The 10785-nt window shown below is 37.0% G+C and overlaps 1 protein-coding gene across 1 annotated transcript in view; it reads left to right on the top strand.

The window, feature by feature from the left end:
• Positions 1-10785, top strand: part of LOC135985909 (ATP-dependent translocase ABCB1-like) — a 50653-nt gene that overhangs the window by 34997 nt on the left and 4871 nt on the right. Inside the window, exons 19-24 of the mRNA XM_065629609.1 lie at positions 1102-1185; positions 2042-2245; positions 5672-5772; positions 6950-7090; positions 8420-8576; positions 9801-9998. Coding sequence (XP_065485681.1) covers positions 1102-1185; positions 2042-2245; positions 5672-5772; positions 6950-7090; positions 8420-8576; positions 9801-9998 — 885 coding nt within the window. The remainder of the gene's footprint in view (positions 1-1101; positions 1186-2041; positions 2246-5671; positions 5773-6949; positions 7091-8419; positions 8577-9800; positions 9999-10785) is intronic.

Genomic DNA, 10785 nt, shown 5'->3' with positions numbered 1-10785 from the left:
CCACAGTGAACCTGTTTGTTTTACATATTTTTTTCATACTGTATTTAAGAATACAGTGCTTTACTGCACTTAAAAATAATCCCTCACCTGTAATAAAACGCCTAAAATCAAAACGTACCATGTTTATTGATCTGAAGGTTATGCATTTATAAACTAATGGTAGGAAATATAAAAGCTCTTACAGCAATCTTATGGACAGTTATTACAGAAAAATACCATACTGTTGGTAAGAATTATGCGTGTATAAAGTGATACAAATAGTTAGATTGTTTCATTATAGTGATCTTTTTGGTTTGAAATTTGTCAAATTTGAAGGAAAGAGTGAATATTTTATTTTTACTTAGGTTTAAGTAAGACAAATGTTTCACATTTAATTCAAACATTTTAGTTTTCAAATAAGTGCTTTAGAGTCACTGCTCCCTCTGACCAATTAATATGAATTGTTAATGAGATACAAAACTATATGATTGACATTTTTTCACTGAAAATAGTGTCTCCCAGATGAGAAAGAGGCAGCCTTGAGCAATCTCCCAGCACTGCATATCATTTTACATATGTCTTCTCAGACACCACAGAGATTTTGCAGCAACACTCAGACTTTCAAAACACTTCGCAGCAGAAACAGATTTTACAGTACTTGTAGCCGACAGAGAATTAAGATGTATTTTTAGCTTTATAACAAGAGACAGTATATTGCTTAGTTAGTAGTCTTTGCAGATGCATGTTATACGCCCAAGTAATTGTCTTTAAATGGCAGATGCTTTGGTATTGCTATTTGGTGAGCATCTGATCATCAAAAACTTGTTAAATTCACAAGCGAAAATTTCTCGTAAAGCTACATCGAATATGAAATAACATGGTGTTGTTTGTGCTATTGCAAAAAAGATACACATTGTTAATACAACTTAGGTTTTAATTTGGTGTTCCCATATCTTTATTAAACATTTAGGTCTATTGTATTTATGGTTACATGTTAGAAACACCATATCACGCATGTCATCCCATTGTAATCCAAAGTGATTAAATTATTTTATGTAGCCTAATCAGGCGATGTGCATTCTAAAAATTTTAAGATTATAATAACAAGATTTCATGTTGTAGGACATCAGCTGGTTCGATGATCCCAAAAATAACACTGGAGCATTAATTACGAGACTTGCTAATGATGCCTTACAAGTGAAAGGAGTAAGTAACATTCACTGGCTTTTTTCATATCTGCTTTAGCATGGAGTAAGTTACAGATTGTATTTGATAGGCAGAAATCCTGCACGCACAGTCATCTGGAAGCTGTTATTATTTACTAAATAATTAGTATTATTTAGTAAACAAGTATTTATTAAAGAATATTTATTTTGGTGTCACAAAAAAAATTATTATCATAATAGTGGGTAAGATATGTTTTTTATATGTATTTGCTTTTAGTTCATACTAGTGTTCAGTCCTGTTGTCGCTAGTATAAATGAGTCATCCAAGGAGTCCATTTATTTAAAGTTTTTTCTCCAACCTGCTTGGATACCTAGACAGCATTGTGTTTCCATACTAAATGCTACAAATATGAACTAAATTCCTGAGCTTATGCCTCAAAATGAGAATTGTGCTCATTTCAGCACTGTGTTTGTACAAGTGCTTAAAAGTGGTCAGAGAGAAAAAATGGTCATCTCAGACTCCAGGTTAGGAAATGTCGTGTTTCAGGAGACCTAGCAAGTTTGAAGTCATGGTTCTATGTATAAAAAACATGAGCTTTATGAAATGTCTTTTTGGTTTTTGGGGCATAACCTGAAAACAAGGACTATAAATCAGAGTGAATAGATGGAAACAGAGGAGAAAGGCTACACAAGACACAGAAGACTTGACGGAATGATCTGTATAACAGAATCATTTTTCAAAAGATAAAGCATCCAGTTCTGCAGAATATTTAGACCAAATTAAACATTTTCAGATGTCCTGTAGTGAATAAATCACATTTGTCTAGGTAACAAAAATTTCCTGTCTAGTTTTCAAATAAAACAGAGTAATTTACAATGGTTTCATTCTTTTCCAGGCTACAGGTTCCAGACTGGCACTAGTTGCCCAAAATTTAGCTAATCTTGGGACTGGGATTGTTTTGTCATTGATCCATGGCTGGCAGCTGACTCTTCTGCTTTTAGCCATTGTGCCAATTATTGCTGTTACAGAAATGATTGAAATGAAGATGCTTGCTGGACATGCAAAAAAAGATAAGAAGGAACTGGAAATTGCAGGAAAGGTGGGATCAGTGACGTTTTTATCTATTTTTATGTTGTAATACACAATGTTGCTTAATAGGGATGTTGGTGATGGATCAAGAATTGACTCCTCAAATACGTAAAAGTCTACATTGTTGTATTGTTCTGACAGAACGGTGATATAGCAAATATGAAGCTGAAAATTTCTCACACCTTGCAGTTGTCTGTGGGCTTAATATAAAATTAATATAAATTAATATAAAAAGGTACAGTATAGAAGCCACCAGTGACAAGGATGCACGAAACATCACGGTGACAGCGTAGCTGACCGTGCCCTGCAGGCTCTCGCTCTGGTTTTCATTTCTTCCCCTCTCAGCTGGGAAGAGAAGCAGGAGCCTGGGAATCTGCTTCAAACAAAAGTGAGAGTGTGGCAGCAAAGAGGGAGGGTGTCACTTCATATCATAACTTTGAGAAGAACTGTTCTCTCGCTTCCCAAGACGTGCCGTCTCAGGACAGACAGTGCTTTGTGGCCACAGGGGTTTTGACACATCCCAAGCAGCACAACACCTGTGTGATCTTCTGCCCTTTCCCTCCCTCCCAATTATACCATCGTCAGTTGTGCAGTGGAGTCTGGGCACAGCGAATCTTATTAGCTCTTTCCATGATTTATATTAGGAAAGTTTCTCCAAGGCATTTCTGTGCCCCGAGCCTGATTAGAAAATGGTTTGGGGTGTTTACTCCTAGCCCTTTTCACACTAAAATAAAAAGAAACTCCTCTCGGTTTTGCCTGCCAGGCATTTTGATATAAATCTATAAATCCAGTAAAAACGTAACAAACAGTCAAAAGAATTCAAGGGAATTAACTCATCTTTTATTTATCATGAATTCTACAACAGTTTTCAGTTGAGGCTTAAAATGCAACTTGAATTTAACAAGCAAAGTCTCACAACACTCTTTTGAAATTAGTATCCAGTGCAATCATCGCACTGGCTGATGATCTGGCTAAAATTGTTATCTATCTTCTATGTCACTTTCCAGATCATACAATGATTGCACTGGCTACTTATCAGCATTGGCTGATAGCAGTGGTTGGGAAAAGGCAAGAGAGAGTAATGCAAGGACCAGAAGTGGAACTTGGAAACCTCTGTGAGCCCACAGGTTGGCCGTTAGAAAAACGAAGAAACAATCCAGAACAATCTTGCTTCTAAGAGGAGCAAATTCATTAAAGGTTTTTAGTAAGACAACTGTAAAGCTTCTCAGCCTCAAAGCATTTAAAAATTGTTTGCGCAGATTAAAAATTCACTTTACACATCTGTAAAACTATTCTTATCGGTAACACAGACATAAAGAAAATGTGTTTGTAGAGGACCCAGATAATATTTATGAGCAGTTACATTAGTTTTTCCGCTTTATTTAATTATTTCAATATCCTATCCCTCATGCTACTTAGTCTGTTGTGTTTCTTATTTGTAGGTTGTCTAAGTATTTATTCTAATTATTATGTAGAAGTAATGATGTAGAAAGAAGGGTCTGCTAAATGCATGGGTATAGTTAAGTTTTTGGAGGTTAGTTCTCATGTATTTAGACCTGCCAGGCTTTTCCTTTTTCTTACTGAGTTGAAGGCTGAGAGTCATGTTTGCTTCCAAGCTATTTTCTACATTTACAGTAAAAGCTGATGATTCAGAAGGCTAGAGGTGTTTTGTTATATATTAAAATAAGAAGTTAAAAGAGATTTATTTTTAAAATATTATATTTGTTGGGAAAAAAAAAAGACATCTGTTCTTCTTTACATGATAGGGTAATCAAGAAAAAATTCAAGATACCATCACTAATTATTCATAAAGCTTTGCCAAAAAAGTAACCTTGTTGAGTACATTCTTATGCACTAAAATATTTTAAAGCTATCTCATAGTCAGGTTATTTACAGCTGATTATCACTATCTCATGCCAGCTTCCTCGGAGACTATTTGTAAGAACAGTTATGTAATTGTTAGACGATGACCTGAATATCTGGTTTTGGCAGACTGTATTAGTCAAAACAATTTTTTGTAGATTCCCAGTTTCTGGCAAAACGTAAAACATATATTTCCATAGCAATTCAGCAAAATGTTTCACATTCAACAGATCAAGCAAACCTGAAGGAAAACAAGTCCCAAGCATCTATTTTTAGCTCTAGGTAAAAATCTACTCTTCTCTTTGAAAGAGGGGTTCTCCCTGGAAAACTGCCTGTGGAGAAACACCATCTTCACACACCAGAGATAAAAATAAACTGCTCTCATTGAAAGGTAGTGCAGAAACAATAGAGCTAAAAGAGAGTAAATGTATTTCGCGCCTTCCTTATGAGCGGCAGGATTCATCACACACTTACCTAATGGAGCCCGTCAGCTCCTGGTACAACCCATGAGCACACGATTTGGAGCAGCACAGACACTGCAGGAGCTTCTGTGGAAGTGGTGGGATTCCATGGTGTGCGAATCTTACATGCGTGACAACATGTGAGAAAGAACTGAGCTTGAGTCCCAGGTCCTGGGTCACTTTCGAGACAGTGGATAATTTTTCATTTTCTTTTCCCCTAAAATGTGTACATTGGAACTAAATTATAAGCTGATATGACTGCAGTGCTCTATGAATATACTTTACAAAGTCACTTTCCAAGATGCTTTGCATTTTGAGTTTTGATTTGCTGGATTCTTGACCAAGGCTAAATCGACTACTGTTATGAAAAGATTTGCTGATGATATTAATTAACTACAAGTGAATCCCCTTAATATTTGGGAAGCACTGAGAGAATTAAGGTATGATCTGCCACTAGTTCTGGGTACCTAACATCATTAATCATTTCGGAAAACTTCTCTAATTTTTCTTCTGTGGCAAACCAGGAAGATTTTCAAAGATACAAAATTAATAGAATTATATGCCGAGCTGCCATATGGGCCAGGAAAATCTGTATCTACATTTTTAGGATTGGCCAGTGGTTTGGAGTTTCTCCTTTATGAGTTTTGAAAGACTCCTCATTTTCCAAAAATGCTGAGAATGTAACCTTGGGAAAAATCATTTCTTTATGGTTGAGCTCAGAATCACTAGTTGCTTTTGAAAATGTGGACATGTAGTTTACTTTGCGTTCCCAAATGCATTTGCAGGTGATGAAGCTTGTTCAGTTTTTCCTGTCTGGGCTCCCACAGCCATGACAGCTGCATGGCATCATCCTTGGGACAGGTTGCACAAGTTCACTGGAAAATAAAATCCCATTGCTGGCCTGTGCTAAAATGAATGCTGTCTCACCTTCACTGATATAATCCACGCTAATTGGATATATTTAGCAGCAGCATATCTACAAATGTTGCAACCATGCTTTCAACAGTATTGTAGGCATACTTTTATTGCAGTTATTCTATTTATCAGATTATGTTTAAAAATTTTCATATAATCTTGTTTTTCTGATGATGGATATCTGCTCTCCAATACAGATTGCTTCAGAAGCCATAGAAAATATTCGAACTGTTGTTACATTGACTCAGGAAAGAAAATTTGAGCTTATGTATGGACAAGGTTTGCAAGCGTCATATAGGTAAAAGAATGCTTCTTTAAAATAGTTACTGAAATATTCCTTTTTAAAATGAACATAAATTATCACCAATAAACTGAACCATAATTTATATCTGTCAGTGCATCATAAAATTTTTCATTCCAAACTCAGCTTTGACATAAAAATATGGGTTATCTTTCCCTTCAAGCTAATGTTCTTGACATTTTGGCTAATGTTCTAAAGGTAAAGTTCTAAATTACTTTCTTTTTTCCTCAATGTCTCCATGATGTTATTGACTGCTGTAATTCTGGAAATGGAATTTTTAATTAATTCTTACAATCACAAGCCCTTTCTTCTGAGGGAGTCTATTGTTTAACAAACCAAAAGTGAGTCTTTATCTGTATTTTTCGGTAAAATTCATATACAGATCAGTGGGATTTTCCCAAAGATGGAACCAGAAGGGTAGACCTGCATAGCAGCTTCTGTATTCATTTACTCTGCTATTTTGTCAAAGTACTGTTGCAGATCATATGAAACTTCATGAATTGTCCTTTGCTTTGGTTCAATGTAAGGGGCTGTTTAGCCTGGAGAAAAGGAGGCTGAGGGGAGACCTTATCACTGTCTACAACTACCTGAAAGGAGGTTGTAGCATGGAGGGTGTTGGTCTCTTCTCTCAAGTAGCAAGTGATAGGACAAGAGAAAATGGCCTCAAGTTGTGCCAGGGGAGGTTTAGATGGGATATTAGGAAAGAATTCTTCATGGAAAGGGTTGTCAGGCATTGGAACAGGCTGCCCAGGGAAGTGGTGAAGTCACTATGCCTGGAGGTGTTTAAAAGGTATTTAGACGAGATTCTTAGGGACATGGTTTAGTGCCAGAGTTAGGACTTGATGATCCTGAGGTTCTCTCCCAACTGAAATGATTCTATGATGCTGTGATTCTATAAGATAAAGCACAAAGATTTGTTCTATTGAATTCATTTCTGCTTTGTAGAAATTCTGAAGTTCTTGACGTTTTTCCTCATGTGTCAGTTGAAACTTTGAATTGCAACTGTATGAATGATTATGTCTTAGGTTAAGATCTTAAAAAGAGCTGGAGATTATTTTACTTCAAAATAATAAGGACTTGTGGATTCCTTTTAATTATAGAATACTCTTCACATTCTTGATTGCTACTAGTGGATGTAAAATATGATCATGATTATATGTTTTTTCTGTTACAGAAATTCTGTAAAGAAGGCACATATCTTTGGATTTACTTTTGCCTTTACACAAGCTATTATATACTTTACTTATGCTGGGTGTTTTAGGTTTGGTGCCTATCTAGTAAGAAACCAACATATGCAGTTTAAAGATGTGCTTTTGTAAGTATCTCTTTGTTAGGTTCTTTTTTTGTCTATTTGGTGTTTTGTGATTTTTCTATAGGTATCGTGAAATCATAGAGTATGAACTGAAAAAATCAAAAAATACTTCTGTCTTCCATTTTTCACCCTTACATTCCCCTTTCTTCCTTACACTATTACAAATCCAAAAGAAGTGATGATTTTAGACTGTGTTTAGCTACATACATACAATTTTCCTTGTAATCGGGTGACCTGGGGGAAAAGGAAGGCAACAAGAGAACAGGCAAAGCAAAGCTGTTTCTTGTTTGCATGGCCAACAAGGTTTCTTTAACAACAGAATGACATGCCTGAGCTGTAAGGAGCATAGGTGGATGAGATTAAAAGGTAAGTGGAGCAAGTACCGAGTGAAACTGAGGTGAGGAAATTACAAGCCCTGGCAAAAGAGAGGTGGGGAGCAGGAGAAAGGTTCAGCAAACACCCAATCTGGGAAATGCTCAGCCAGAGCCGAAGAAGCTTGTCCGAGTGTTTCCAGTGAGTCGTTCCCACTCACTGGCACCTTTCCAGCCTTCTCTTTCCTCCCTCCCTATCTCCAGCATCTAACCAAGTCTTTTGCTTTTCTCCCTGCAGCTGAAATCCCTGTCCATGTTTGTCAATAGCCACCTTGTCTCCCATGCACACCCCACACTTGCTTTCAGCACTTGCCGCACTCCTGCCTGGCAAAAAAAATGCTGCTGAAGCTAAAGCTGCTTCTTACCCTGATTACACCAACCCCTTCTCAAATACCAGCGTTACCCTCCCTTTCCCTACGCATGCAAGTGAATCCCTTCTCCTCATGTGTCTCCTGCCGCCCATTGCTCATCCCAGATTTCATGCCTCTTTCTCATCTCCCATTTGGCTTTTATCTTTTTCTCCTGAACTCAAGGATTTGATCGTGGCTGGAAGACTGAGCCATTCAAAGGAAATGTGGAATGGCAAATTTCTCCGTAATTCTCAGACTGCTCCACAACTAATACGTTCAATTTTATAGATGAAGAAACTGAGCTGCAAGAAACTATACATCCTACCACATCTCATGAATTAAGAACAGATAGAGAAATCAACACATCCATTTCAAATAAATCCAGACAAGAGGGCAAGGAAGGGAAGCTTAGAGTGCTACCCTCCTCCTTACAAACAAGTTGGGGATTTTCTCAGTAAGGAAAAAAGGCACAGAGCTTGCAGTAGACAGCTCTTATCCTACTTCAGCCTTATTAATGAGTATTTATCTGAAGCCTCTAATCCGCCCCTAAAAGCTTTTCTTGCCTTTGCCACATCGATGTCAATATATTTTTCTCCTTGTTATCTTTACAGAGTTTTTTCAGCTATTGTATTTGGCGCAATGGCATTAGGACAAAGCACTTCTTTCACTCCAGACTACGCCAAAGCCAAGATGTCAGCTGCCCACTTGTTCATGCTATTTGAAAGAGAACCCTCCATAGATAGCTACAGCGAGGAGGGAGAGAAGCCTGTAAGTAAGCACAGTGTTATGCACAGCATAGCATACTCCTCTGATCTATTTCAAGCCTGGTTTTCTTTTTTTTTTTTTTCCTACTACCTTTCCATAGCTACCGAGACCAGGTACTCTGTGAGCCCATTCACATCTGATTCATCCAACCAAACTGGGGTTATGGGGTTAAGTTTTACTTTGTGTCTTCTCCTGCCAAAATATCCCCTGTCTCTTGGTGAAGCATCTTTAAGAGCCAGTGGAAATAGGGTGGATGCAGCAGAAATTATTTTTCAAGACTTTCTTGCATGAAGCCACCTGAGCATGCATCTTGAATGTATAACTAGGCCACTAATATTTAACCAGAAATTTTTGAGGGATAACTTATTTACAAGTTGTCCGTAATAGATTGTCATACGCTTTAGTAACCAGCAATGTATATGAACATATGGGTGCATGTGGCCGGTCATATAACAAAGAGGACAGAACATTCCAGACAACTATCACATATATATTCTAAACCTTGTGTTTATTATGTATATATATGTCTATGATGCATATATATACAGACATAATAAAGAAAAATAGCTATCAAGTCTTACGAAGTATCATACATTTGAGCTGTTATGTTGATTGGTCATTTGCATATGTCTGTAATTATGTTTTATATATGCTCATTCACATGAACTATGTTTCTTATTGTGTAGGTATATATCCATATTACATATATTATACTATATTTTGTAGTAAATTAATTAGAAAATATCTTTAAGTAGAAAGATTGATTTGGTGTACAGAACAAAATGAGTAGATCATTTTCAGTATCTTTACAGACAATAATGGAAAAAAATCAGCAAAGAACATGCCAACAATATGAATAAGGTCCTTGCAAAGCAGACAGAAGTCACCCACCTAGAGTTATTGTTACTTTCCAAAATGCAATCTTGTCTAATAGATAGTGTAAGAGAAGCTGCCAAAATTTGTGTTTATGGAACAGAATTTTAGTTAAAATATACCTGCAGAGTAGGTATAGGATAGGCATATTTAGGAGACAATTAGGTATATTTAGGAGAGAATTTGTTTTTTTCACAATAACTTCCCACTACATATTAATTCCTGGCGAAAAAAAAAAAAAGTCTGGTCCTTTGGAAAAATTCCCACTGATCTCTTGTATGAATATTCGTCATAGTCTTTTATGATCTGTTACATTAGCCTAAAAAATTGATCTAACTCTACCGTTTCAATCAGAACATATTTGGTGGAAACATAACATTCAATGACGTGGCATTTAACTACCCAACCCGACCAGAGGCCAAAGTGCTCCGAGGTTTGAACATCAATGTAGAAAAGGGACAAACTCTGGCTCTTGTTGGTAGCAGTGGCTGTGGAAAGAGCACGGTTGTCCAGCTGCTTGAGAGATTTTATGATCCACTCAGTGGAGAAATGGTGAGTGTTCCACAGTAAAGTGGAAGTTGCAGGTACATGATACATCTTACTCTGTTTTATTAATATATTTTTTTTGTTTGTGTGGGATCTTTTTTCTCTCTTAAATAATCTTATTACGTGTTTGCTAGTGTAACAATGCACTTTCGTCGATGTTTCTAATATTTTGTGTAATATTTTTGAAAATCAAGGATTTTCAATATTCTCTGTGCAATCATGGGTAAAAGAGAAGTAACACTTCTAAATTTCCCATGACATTTCAATTGACTAGAACAAGATCCAATGGAGAGAAGTTGCTACACTGGCCTGACCAGAGCCTACTGGTGTCACTGAGGTTTAGTTTAATTACAGTAAGGATGAATTGTTGGAAGTTCAACAGCAGCACTGCTTAGGGCAGCCACTGAACTTCATTGCATCATCACCTAGCAGGTAAAAACCAAGTAAAGGGAAGATGAAAAAACTGAATGGCTCTTCATGGATCTTGAAGCATCTGGAGGCTGCAGATAGATGCCTGTGCATTCCTAGGACACTTTTGTACTTGCCAAATAAAGAGATATCATACTTCATCTGTTTGTTCACTTACATCTTTATGTCAATCATAGTCAGGACTTCAGAGGATTTGGATTCTTCCTCTCAAAGTCAGGGAAAAATGTGACCACCAGACTTCCCAAACCCAGATATCTGCCTCCCACCATAGTCCTGACTCTCCATGAAAGGCAAAACTGTCACCTGTGGCTCAAACAGAACTGCAAATGGAGATGCTGGAGTGACCTTTTAGCTGCTTCTCCCT

This window comes from Caloenas nicobarica, chromosome 2 (assembly GCF_036013445.1).
Source record: "Caloenas nicobarica isolate bCalNic1 chromosome 2, bCalNic1.hap1, whole genome shotgun sequence".
NCBI lineage: Eukaryota > Metazoa > Chordata > Aves > Columbiformes > Columbidae > Caloenas > Caloenas nicobarica.
This window is presented reverse-complemented; position numbering and strand designations above follow the sequence as displayed.